Genomic DNA, 13,314 nt, shown 5'->3' on the forward strand with positions numbered 1-13,314 from the left:
TGCTTTTTCTACAGAAACCCACTTTTTGACTGCAGAGATTCCAAATCTGCAAAAAAATCAGCATGGAGATAATGATTCTGAAAAAAAATTTTGTAAAATTTCAATTTTTCAAAAATAAAAAAAATAATAAACACCCCTCCCCTCCTACTAAAATAGTAGACATAAACAGTATCTAAACAGAAAACTCAACATGCTAGAAGCAGCAGCTAAACAACAAATCAGGTTTTCAAAATTTTAATTTCCCCCACCCCCTTTTTTTTCTTTGCCAGATGGATGGAGAGGGCGAAAATGAAAGTTTTGAAAACGTGTTTTTTGGGTTTTCAAAATCTTCAATTTTCAAGTACACTCCAACTGGAAAGTCCGACAAGCTAGAAACAACAGCCAAACTGAAGATCCATTTTCTAAATACGAATTACCAAAAAAGTAATGTCATTTGTTGTCATGTGTGTGTGTATGTGTGTGCAAAAAAACTAATTTTTACATACCTCTCTTAATTCCAAAGGACCCTCAACCACATGTTCACTTTCTGTCACAGATGTGCTGGTGGGGAAGGGTGTTTATTTATTTATTTTTGGAAAATTGATATTTTACAAAAATTTTTTTTCAGAATCATAATCTCCGTATTTCTCTATGTGTTACACCAAACACAATTTCTAAAAAAAAGTGAAAAATTGATGGGGATGAAGGGTGGGGGTTTAGCCAAATTAAAATTTTGAAATGTCAATTATTTTTGCAGATTTGGAACCTCTGCAGTCGAAAAAGTGGGTTTCTGTAGAACTACCCTCCCCACAAAAAACTGAAAGGAGTGTGGTCCATGTCCTTTACCCCCGCCAAGCCCTGTTTCCAGTTATTTTCGTAGTTTTGCCACGCTGTAAGAACTTTTTTTTATGCATGACATAATATATTCATTTCTACTTTACCTGATATAATTCCCCACAAATTTAATTTTACTTGAAACAAGGTGCTTCTGTGACAAACTGTTGTTATACGATACACAAAAAGGAAAACAAATGATATTTTTTTTATCCCGTTATACATTTCTTCAATAAAAAATATACATTTTATACATTTTAAATGACTGAAAATGTCTCTATCTTTTAAAAATTCTAATTTTGTTTTTCACACATGCACTTGTGGTGTTTGGCTTTTCTTCATAGTGAAAATACAATAAAAGAGAGAAAAGAGATTTTTCTTTTTTTAAATAAAAGTTGAAAATGTTTCAGAATACAATAAAATATTTTCAAACTAGTAAGCAAAAAATAACGAGAAATCAGAAAGTACTCATTTTGCCCCAGTTTGCTATTTTGTCTAAAGAAAATGGTTAGATCTAAAAAACATAACATTTGAACATACATGCAATAATTTGAAAGCCCCCAAAAATTGCTTTTAGCTGTTAAGAGATGTAAATTTATAATTAAAACAAAAATCAAAATCTAAATTTTGGAACATATTTTGTATTTACCTGTTAGGAAGATTTTGAAGACTTACTGAAATAATAATGCTTAGCAGTGCTAATGTGTGTGTGTGTGTGTGTGTACGTGTGTGTGTCCCTTTGTTTTGTAATGGTCAGTTTGATGTCATCATTGGTCAGTCGCATTGGAAACAGGAATTCAACTAGACAATAAAACTTATTTAACAGTCTCTTTCTCTAGATACATTCACATCTACACACACACACACACATACATACACACACACACACACATACATAGATACATATATACATACAAACAACATGTTTTTTACTTTTCTTTGTCACTTTTTTGGCACCATGCTGCTCTTGGAGACTTAAACTAGAGAGAACAAAACTTTTTTTCTGTTTATTTCTTTTTATCAATATATATATATATTCACACACACAAACACACAAATGCACATGCATTCAAACATACGTACATTCATTCATTCGTTAATACATACATACATACATACATACAAACATGTTTTGTTTTTTTTAAAATTTTCTTTGTCGTTTCACTGGCACCATTCTTTTTTAAGGGACCGGTGCAGAGACAAAACTTTTTCTGAGTCTATTTCATTTTATCGGCCCAGTCTGCATAGCAAAATACAAAAAGAAAAATATTGACAGAATGAAAAAATTAAGTTGATCAGGTATTAGGGGCCCTGATGCTTAAGCTTCATTAGTTTTATAGTAGATCCACCACTGGGTGTATTTATTTAACCACTTGATATCATTAAGGTGATAACCGTTTTGCTGCCTTCTTAATGAAATAATAGTTTCAGTGCAGAATAAATTGTGTTTACTTGTTTGCATTAATATGCATACTACACATTGTACAATACATGTGTATATCAATTGTATATTTACACAAATCAATGCAAATAAAGAATGAAAGAATTGAATGGTGTGGAATGGGTTGAAATGGAGTGGAAGTAAGGAGTAGCATCAGTGGAGGAAGAGAAAGAGGCAGAGAGAGAGAGAGAGAGAGAGAGAGAGAGACAGACAGACAGACAGATAGATAGATAGATAGATAGATAGATACATAGATAGATAGATAAAGATTTATAGTATTGATAATGCACACATACACGTATATATATGAACAGAGATGAAAATTAACTAGTCATTTTATTCCCACCAGTCAGGAATTATTATCGAGTTTGTGAATTCAGCAAAAAGGTAAGAAAATCTTCCATCATTGATAAAAAGGCTTTCACAGCTGAGAAGATTCGTGGAATATTTTTTTTTTTTTTTTGTTTTGAGCATATTTTCCAAAAGTTTATACTGAAATCTTTTTGAAGTAATTGTTGAAAAAATGTGCTTGAACTGAAATTTCTTCATGTTTGATTCAAAAATATATAAAATGAGTAGTGCAAGTAAAAAATATATTTGTCAATATCCAGAGGAATATTTAAAATTTCCACGATAAACAGTCACCTTTCTGCCTCTTGTGCCAACAATGCTTAACCAACGAATCAATGAAACCAAATTGTTTTGAGTTGCATTTGAAGACGAAACATAGTGCATATGTAAAGGAGAAGTTTGCAAAAAGAACAACAATAACATCTCTGTTTACTACACAAACTGTTAATGTCTGTCATACTCTTGAGGCTAGTTATGAAATTTCATTACTCATTGCTAAATGTGGAAAAAATCATACTATTAGAGAGAATTTAATTGAACCATCAATATCAGCATTTTTTAAGACAGTCCTAGAAAAAGATGACAAAGTTGTTCAAGCTGCGCCACTCAGTAACAATACTGTTAGTAGAGGAATAGATGAAATGAGTGAAGATATTGAAACACAATTTGTTGAAAAGCTGAAATCAAGAAAATTCTCATTACAAATGGATGAATCAACTCTAAGAGACAGCTAGGTCGTATTGCTAACCTATGCAAGATATATCGATAAAGGTGAATTTGCTGAAGAAATGATATACTGCAAATCATTAGAATCCACCACTATCACCACTGTCATATATGATAAGCTAAAAGATTACTCAGATGTCAACAATATACCAATAGAGAACATAACATCTTGTGCTGCAGATGGTGCTCTTGTTATGATGGGCAAGAAAAAAGGTTGCTTAAAATTGATGAAAAATGAGAACCCAGAAATGCTTCTTGTGCACTATGTTATTCATAGAGAGAACTTAGTATCCAAAAATATGTCTCCTGTTCTCAATGAGGTACTAAAATCAGTTATAAAATGTATCAATACTATCAAAGCTAATGCCAAATGTGAGCGTCTTTTCAAACAATTTTGTGAAAATGCAGGCTATGTGAGACTTTTATCTCACACTGAGGTAAGGTGGCTCTCAAAGGGGAATTGCTTGAAAAGATTTATGGAACTATTTGATGTTTTTAGTGACTTTTTAAGTAACAAGCCTGAAATGAAGTACCTGCTAACCATTGATGGCAAAACATTTGTGAGTTATTTAACAGATATCTTTGAAAAACTGAATATGTTAATTAAACAACTTCAAGGATCAAATAAAATTCTTATTGATGCAAAGACGAAGATATTTGACTTTGTTACATTCATTGAGGTATGTCAAAAGATATTTCTGACAAAATGTTTGACCAGTTTCATTGGGTAAAAAAATGTGAAGTGACTGATGCTGCTGTACTTGTCATTGTGAATCATCTGAAAATATTGTCTACTGATTTGAAAGAGATTTTCTAATTTAAAACAAATTGATTTTCCAACATGGGTGATGCAGCCAATGCTAGTGGATATATCTGATGTTTTGATACAGTGCCAAGAAGAACTCTCGGAAATGCAAAATTATGAGTTGGTTAAAACTTTATTCAGTATAAAAGGAGTGATGTCATGTCTTTGTGATGAGACAAAAACCAAATACCCAAATTCAACCAACTTTGCAAGAAAATTGTTGTTACCATTCCCATCTTTATATTTAGCTGAATGTGGCTTTAGTGCTGTAAATGATTTGTTATTGAAGAAAAGAAATTGACTGGATATCACTAAATGAGGAGACTTGAGACTAAAGCTGACTAAATTGGTGCCTAATATAAAATCTCTCTGTAGCAGGCATGAAGCACAAGGATCTCACTAACTTTAGTTTACTTATTTTATATTCAAATATTTTATATTTCTGCATTTTAGTTCTCTATTATATGTTTGTTGTGTCTTGCTTGACACTGTTTTGTGTAGTATCATGATGATGTACTTCATCATCAGCCCAACGGCGTGCCTCACCAGCTCATGTCTGTCAACTATTTATTTGTAGTGGAACAGTCCACTTCTCTGGCTCAGGGATGTGCTCCACAACAATGTTTTTGAAACTTTATTTATTTAACTGTCCTGTTTTTCTTTTTTTCTTTTTCTCTTTCTTCAATGCCATGTTCTTTGGAAGCCTGTTTGACAATGCTATAAAAGTGGATGTATCAGGAGTGAAAGGGGTACCCAAGTACATTTGTTGTGTAGTGGCAGACCCAAAATATATGTCTGAATTGAAGGACTATAAGAAAAATCATGACTATAAATGATGGGTCAAGAAACTGGACACCAGCTCAATGTCAAAACAAGTAAGTTTTCAGGATATTTGAAAAAAATATAATGTAAACATTCTTCAGAAGGATGGTAATTAGCTGTTGCTAAAAAGAAAAAAAAAAGCATTACAAACAAGTTTTAAAACAAAGGTTGTATTAACATGTTCAATGAAGTCACTTAGAGGGGGGGGGGGCAAACAGCTTCATTTCATCTTCCATAATATTAATTCATTCTTTCAATTCATTTTGTTTTTTTATCCCCACCTTGTGCTGTCCCTCTTTGTAAGGCCTTCATGGCCAATTTCATAAAATAAAGAAGCTTGCTTCCCAGCCACATGGTTCCAGGTTCAGTCCCCCTACTTAGCACCTTGGGCATGTGTCTTCTACTATAGTCTTGGGCCAACCAAAGCCTTGTGAGTGGAGTTGGTAGATGGAAACTGAAAGAAGCCCATTGTTTATATATATATATATATATATATATATATATATATATATATGTTTGTGCATCTTTGTGTCTGTGTTTGTCCAACCAACATCGATTGAAAACCAATGTTGGTGTGTTTATGCCCCCGTAACCTAGGAGTATGGCAAAAGAGACTGATAGAATAAGTACCAGGTTTACAAAGAATAAGTCCTGGGGTCAATTTGTTCAACTAAAGGCAGTGCTCCAGCATGGCCACAGACAAATGACTGAAACAAATAAAAGAAAAGAAAAAATATAAAATAGACTTGTATGCATGTGTGTTTGCTTTGCATGCGAAAACAGCTGCACAAATTGCTTCCATACTTGGGATGCATGAATAATTTGACCTTGGATACCTAATAGGTTCATCAGTTTATTTTTTTTAATAAATAATATTGCTTTATATTTCTGATTAACTTCTTTAAAAAGGTTTCTTAACATCAGCTTCTCGTGTTGGCATAAAAACAGCAAAGTCACACTCTCTATTTTAATGTTTTCATTTCAAGTTTTAATTCACTACTTGTAAACAACTACAATAAATTACTGAAAGAAATATTTACTAAGTTCACAAATTTAGATATTCAGTACAAGATAGTTTTTAACGTACTTTTATTTGTACCATTTTTCATTTCATGTTTATTTCATTCATTATTTGTAATGTTCTCTCTCTCCCTCTCTCTCTCTCTCTCTCTCTCACACACACACACACACACACAAACACACACACACACACAAACACACACACACACACACAAACACACACACACACACAAACACACACACACACACAAACACACACACACACACAAACACACACACACACACAAACACACACACACACTCCAGGTTTGATTTCGTTATTACACAAATATTACATTAAAATTTTGCAATTCAATATGGGACTTCCAAAAATTAAGGGCATTCTTTCACTTGAACTCACAGACTTTGTTAATTTCTGTAAACATTTTTATTCATTTACTTTTAGTGCACCGTGTTCAGCTCTATAAACTTGTAGTGAGTCACACATGCACACGTGTGTTTTTGTATGTATGTTTTTATACATTTGTGTGTGTGTGTGTGTGTGTGTGTGTGTGTGTGTGTATGAGAGAGGGAATGAGTGAAGGGGTGTGTTGTCATGTATATGAACATACATAAATACATAATGCATTCACCTTTTTTGTATGTATGTGTGCATGTGTGTGTGTGTGAGAGAGAGAGAGAGAGAAGGAGCATGATGTCTAAGTGGCACTCACTCTCTCTCTCTCATACATACATACAAAAAAGATGTATACTTATTTATTTATGTATGTATGTACGTATACATGACAACGCACTCCTTCACTTGTTCTTGCTCTCTCTCTCTCACACACACACATGTCCATTTCATCTGATGTTTGATACTGTATGTATATGTATGTGTGTGTGTGTGTACGTGAAGCATTCCACAATCGCCAGAAAAAAGCAGAGGAATTTTCTTTCTTGATGCTCCTTGTAGAACAGGTAAAACATTGCAGTTGCTGTAGCATTTCTGGCTTTGCTGTCACCATTCTTTCAGGAGAACGAACAGCTCATTCTGCTTTTATTGCTAAACCTGGTCACAAATGACAGTCCAATTTGTAACATAAGCAAAGATTCAGGTTCAGCAGAAGTGTTGTACCAATGCCACTTTATCATTTGGGATGAATGCACTAGGTCACATAGAGGTACAATGGAAGCTCTTGATAAGACCTTAAAGGACATCAGAGGCAACAATAAATCTATGAGAGGAGTTACATTAGTTTTATCAGGAGACTGCAGCCAGACATTACCAGTCATTCCGCAATGAGCAAGACTTGATGAAATGAAAGCATGCATTCCACACCTATAGAATAAAGTACAGAAATTCTCCTTCAGTACTAACGTGCGAGTTTTATTACATGGGGACCAATGTGCAAAACAGTTTTCAACCTGGCTCCTCCAATTAGAAAATGTACAATTTGATGGGAATGGTGATATCAGTTTGGCTCATATTGCTATCATGGTGACTTTCACAGCTGAATTGAAGAACAGGGTATTTCCAGACTTCAGTAATAGTTATAATTCACATAAATGGCTATGTGAAAGGGCAATTCTTGCTATAGAAAATGAGACAGTAGCAAGGATTAACCATTAAGGAGTACAAATTAGTTGATTCAGTCCTTGATGAAAATCAAGCTGTCCATTACCCAACAGAGTTCCTTAATTCTCTTGAGCCACCTGGAACTCCTCCACATAAACTTTTTCTGGAGGTAGGAGCCCTAATAACACTTCTAAAACATTTAGATCCTCCTAAATTATGCAATGGGACAAGGTTGATTGTGAAGACATTATCTCCTTATGTGATACAAGGTACCGTCATCACTGGATGTGCCTCTGGGGAAGAAGTTTTCATTCCAAGAATTCCAATCAAACCAAAAGACATGCCATTTGAGTTCAAGCAAACACAATTTCAATGTGACTTTGCTTTGCGATGTTTATTAATAAAACTCAAGGTCAGACTTTGAAATCTACTGGCTTGCTTTTTCCATGATCAACTTTATTTTGGTTGCTCCAGGGCTGGTTGTCTGCAAGACTTATTTGTCTATGTTCCAAACCAGAGAACAAAGAAAGTTGTTTACCCAGAAGTTCTTACATAATTTCCTTTAACATATGTGGTAGAGTTTATCTCCTTTCATAAAAGTGGTGAATTTTGTATTTTTATTTATTATTATTATTATTATTATTATTATTATTATTTTATGTTTGACTTTTGTTTTGCATTTGTACAAGTTGGATCCAAGTCTCACCCAGAGACCTCAAGAGACAACAAGTTAGAAGTTCATGTAGGTGTTATGCCTAGGGTACCATATATTTGGATTTGTACAGTTTTGTTCAAGTGAATGTTTAAGAAACCATAAGAAAATTATGTGTTTGCTTTAAAATTTGAGATCACATAGACAGTATTTTACGTAGGATATGGGCAGTTCCCATGAGCACTATTTTTGGAACTTCAGCCATTTTGGGGTTTCCTGGAATCTGATCTAGGTAGTAATCAGCCCGTTTCGCTGTCATTCCCAGGGCACCTATGACAATAGGTATTGTTTTCGTCTTCAGATTCCACATTTTGCTAATTTCTATTTCAAGATCTTTATATTTGCTCAGTTTTTGGTAGGTCTTGACAGATATGTTTATATCGATTGGGACAGTCATATCAATGAGGAGGCATGATTTTTGTCTGAAGTCTTTCAGTATGATGTCTGGCCTATTTGCGTCTATCTTTCTGTCAGTTTGAATGGTGAAGTTCCAGAAGAGTGCAATGTGATCATTTTCAAGTACTGGGGGTGGTTTGTGTTCCCACCAGTTTTTATCATGGGGCAAGTCCAGGTTTTTGCATATTACCCAGTGAATATATTGTGCAGCTCTATCATGCCTGTTGAGATACTCTGTAGGCGCAAGCAGACTGCACATGGAGACAACATGATCGATGGTCTCATTTTGTTGTTGGCATATACGACATAATGGGGAGCTGCCATTCTTTAATATGTTGGCCTGGTAGTTCTTTGTAGGTAGGCATTGATCTTGGGCTGCTATGATAAACCCCTCTGTTTCTGATTTCAAGCCAGAGGCCATTAACCATTGGTGGGTAAGGGCTTTGTCAATATCTGCATTATTCGCTCTCTTTGGGTATTTGCCATTGAGAGGTTTTCCATGCCATTTTTCAGTCATAATAGCTAAGGCAGCAATTTTAGCACGGGTTTTCAAGCGCTTAGCTTTTTCTGCAGGTGTTTCTAGTTCGTCTAATTCTTGAATTTGTTGCAATTGGAATTCACTTAGATATTCCTTTGCCTGTTTTGTTACTGAGTAAGATGCTTTCTTGCTTTCATATTTTAAGACAAGTTTTAGCATCCAGTCCTCAGAGTTTTTCAGATAGGTGTCTAGGCCAATTGTGGCTACCTTCATTGATAATGCCAGCTGTAAAAGTCCTCGGCCTCCTTCTTTTCTTGGCAGATAAAGACGTTCTATATCTGCCTTAGGGTGGTGGATTCTATGCATTGTCAACAGTTTTCGTATTTTTCTGTCAACATTACATATTTCAGTAATTGACCAGTTAACGATGTTGAAACTGTAAGTCATGACTGGTATGGCTAGAGCATTGATTGCTTCGATCCTGTTTCTCGCGTTCAGCTCTGTCTTCAGTATTGCTCTCACCCTGCGATAACATTCTCTTCTGATCCTTTCCCTCATCACTGAGTGCTTGATATTGTCCCCTTCAATTACCCCTAGGTATTTGTAGCTCTCCGCTGGTTCTAACTCTTTTATGACATTTTGCTGGTCAAGGTTCACATTAGATGTATTTGTCATTTTTCCTTTGATAAAGGTAGCTTTTGCACATTTATCAAGGCCAAATTTCATTCTGATGTCATCACTGAATTGTTTAACAATCGCTAGTAGGCCTTTGAGTTGTTGGTCATTTTTTGCAAAGAGCTTTAAATCATCCATGTAAATGAGATGATTTATATTTTTATCAAATATTTTATAACCATACTGTGCATCATTGAGCAATTTTGAGAGTGGTATTAGGGCTAGACAGAAGAGGAGTGGTGATAGTGAGTCACCCTGGAAAATGCCACATGAAATTCTTACATCTCCAGCATTTAGAGATTCATTGTCATTGTTCAACATCAGTGTGGTTCTCCATGATCTCATACTTACAGATAAAAAGTTTCGCAGAGTAGGAGCTATTTTATACATTTCCAGACATTTTCTAATCCAGCTATGTGGTATTCTATCAAAGGCCTTTTTATAGTCTATCCAGGCTATTGATAAGTTTTTGTGTCGCTTGTGACAATCTTCTAAGATCATCTTATTGATGAGTAGCTGATCTTTACAACCATAAGATCCACGTTTACATCCCTTTTGCTCATTAGGGAATATGCTACTTTCTATTAAAAAACTATAGGTGTACTCGGTTAGGACAGATGTTAGTGTCTTATACATTGTTGTTAAGCAGGTTATGGGGCGATAATTTTTTGGTTCGTTTGTTTCTTCATTTTTTGGAAGCAGGAATGTTAAACCATTAACTAGCCAAGAGGGCATCAAACTAGGATTTTGCAAAACATCGTTGTAAAGTTTTGTTAGCAGTTCATGGCTTTCTGGGAAGGCATTCAACCAGAAGTTAGGAATTTTATCCTTTCCTGGAGACTTCCATTTGCTTGACCTCCTGAGAGCAGATCTTATATCTTCTACCCTGACCCCCTCCCACTTTTGCTCTTCTAAGGAGTCTAGGTCTGTAGATATTCTATCAATCCAAGGGGCCTTTTCATTGTGTGTTTTATCTTCTGCCCAGATTTTATTCCAAAATTCTTGCACTTCTTCTTTTGATGGGACAGACTTTATTGTTATTGGTGTTTTCCCTATCTTCCTGTAGAAATTTTTGGGGTTATTTTTGAACATGTTATTATCTCGGAAGAATCTAACACGCTTTTCATACCTTGCTATGCGGGCAGCTTTAGCACATACCTTTTGCTTGATGGTTTCAATGGTGGCATCAATGTCAACTATGGTTTTCATATTATATTTTTTCTTTAGTTTATGGGTCTTTGTAGGTTTGATACTCTTGTCAAATTTAAGGTTTTTCAAACATTCTATGTCAGATCTAAGCAGCTTAATTTGGTGTTGAATGCGTTCTTGCCAAGAAGGCTTTTTGTGGGAGTGTTGTCTTTTTCTAATCTTTTCACCACATAGAATCGTTGAGATTCTTGCGGATGCATAGTACAGGTGGTTAAGATCTGTAATATCAACATCATTAGCTGAAATTATATCCTTAAGTGCAAGGCGGATTTTACCAATTATTTTCAGGTTTTGGTTAGAATTGCGAATTTTGGGGAGAGTGTCGCGTTCATTCATACTAGTTTCTTTAATTTTCAGCCATTCAATCATGATTTGATTTTTTAGATCATGTAGTTCTGTTGCGTCGATTTCTGTATGACTTCCTTCATCTATTTGATTTTCACCTGCATTAGTGTTTATGGTTGGTTCAGATAGTATTTCACTTTGCCTATCAGTTACCTTAACTCTTTCAATCATTACTGTATTTTCATCAGCCTTGGGCTGGTTTATAATTATTTCCTCTGTACTATCTTCTTTAGCTGCAGTTTCATTCTTTTTATCCTTTACTGCTTGCTTAATTTGGTCAATCTCTACTTCAGTTAGTAATTTTTTTTTCATAATGTTTCTTCTGACGTTGGCAAGTTTGTTACTGTCTATGTAGAGTCTTACTTCAGGGTGTTTCTGTCTCCAGTTTAAGTAGGTTTGTACAGTATTAGATTTATCTGTAGGGAAATATATGGCATGGTAGAAGGCTGTAAGAACTTCTTTATTATCTTCCCTAGACCATTTTTCATTCTTTTTCTTTTGGTTATTTGATGACGAGCATGGATGGCCATCTGTTGGAATATTCCGGTTGTGGGGTACTTCCAGCTCCTGTGTGTCGGGAAGATTTGAACCAGTAGCAAATTTCTCGTCTCGGATTTGGTTCATTATCCGAGTAAGTGGTCCTTTATAACCCGGTTTATGACCATTCCGGTTTATATTTTGTTTTATTAACGTTGACGCTAGGGGACGGATCTGTCTGCTTAGGGTACATTTTTTGAGACAACACCGTCTCCGAGCTCTCGTGACGTAGCTTCTTAAGGCTAGCAGATCTATTTCGAGTAAGTGGCCCTTCGTGATTCGGTCGATGACCAATCTGGTTTGTGATCTGCCTTGTTATCATTGAGGCATGACGAGCTTTGGCGTTGACATTAGGGGACGGATTTGTCTGTTTAGGGTCAGTTTTTTGAGACAACACCGTCACCGAGTTCTCAGCATGTAAACATTGCTCGTAGCGTAGTTTTTTAAGGCTAGCAGATCGGTATTCATCTGTATTTTTTTTGTTGATAGATTTATTTCCGAGCATAGTGTATTTTTGTGTGTGTGTGTGTGGCGTTTTAAACTTATGAATGGTTCACTGTCTGTGTTTGTTCACAAAATGAAAATAAATAAAGAAGAAAAAAAAAAGTTTTGGTTTTGCTTCGTTTGTGATATGTGTTTTCGTATGCGTGAGTGTGTCCTGTGATTTTCACGTAGTTGTGTAAACATTAAGATGCATGTGTAGTTCTATGGGTATCAAAACGTATTATTATTATTATTATTATTATTATTATTATTATTATTATTATTATTATTATACACTCAACAGATTAGACTGTTGCAAAAGAAAATAATCCTAACATCGGGCTATAACAAGTTGCCTTAGAACCCATCTATCGGGTTACAGCAAGTAACCTTAGATGCCAAGAACCCTCCTAAGTATCCTAGCTGTCCCTAATAACAGTTTTCAGATCTTTAGGGATAGTTCCCAATGCACCAATAACTACTGGGATACATTTTACCAGCACTTTCCATAGTCTCTGTAATTCAATAGCTAGGTCCTGGTGCTTTGCTATTTTTTCTATACTTTTCATATTAATTTTTTCATCATTTGGGACTGTAAAGTCAATTTTCTGGCACTTTCTATTCTCTTTATCTACCAAATCAGGCCTTCTAGCTTCTATTACCCTGTAAGTCTGAAAGTTAAAGTTCCACAACAACTTGTACTGCTTACTTTCTAGTACTTTTATTAGGTTCATGTTCATACCATTTATCAGTATGTTCAAATCCTAGCTTTCTACAAAGCTCCCAGTGGATTGCTCTCCCTAGATTGTCATGTGTTTTCTTGTATTCTTTCTGTGCCAGCATGCTACATTCACTTACTATATGAGTAACACTTTCCTCTTCTGATTTGCATAATCTACATTGGGAATCTACTTCGTTTTTGTCTATTTTGGATTTTATCCAG

General features: G+C 35.0%; 3 protein-coding genes across 3 annotated transcripts in view; all 3 read left to right on the forward strand.

Annotated features, from left to right (window-relative positions):
* The window catches only part of LOC106883720 (uncharacterized), a 165,335-nt gene that overhangs the window by 65,120 nt on the left and 86,901 nt on the right, over positions 1-13,314 (forward strand). Inside the window, exon 2 of the mRNA XM_089351047.1 lies at positions 4,840-5,011. Coding sequence (XP_089207173.1) covers positions 4,969-5,011 — 43 coding nt within the window. The 5' untranslated portion in view covers positions 4,840-4,968. The remainder of the gene's footprint in view (positions 1-4,839; positions 5,012-13,314) is intronic.
* On the forward strand, positions 1,157-4,828 carry LOC106879025 (protein ZBED8-like). Its single transcript, XM_089351044.1, has one exon. It carries the CDS (start codon positions 3,394-3,396, stop codon positions 4,060-4,062), a length of 669 nt encoding a protein of 222 aa, XP_089207170.1. The 5' UTR covers positions 1,157-3,393; the 3' UTR covers positions 4,063-4,828.
* Positions 2,941-3,339, forward strand: LOC149136151 (zinc finger BED domain-containing protein 5-like). Its single transcript, XM_089350095.1, has one exon. The coding sequence runs from the start codon at positions 2,941-2,943 to the stop codon at positions 3,337-3,339; it is 399 nt and encodes a 132-aa protein (XP_089206221.1).

This window comes from Octopus bimaculoides, chromosome 4 (genome assembly GCF_046866305.1).
Source record: "Octopus bimaculoides isolate indiv1 chromosome 4, ASM4686630v1, whole genome shotgun sequence".
In the NCBI taxonomy this organism is placed as follows: Eukaryota; Metazoa; Mollusca; class Cephalopoda; order Octopoda; family Octopodidae; genus Octopus; species Octopus bimaculoides.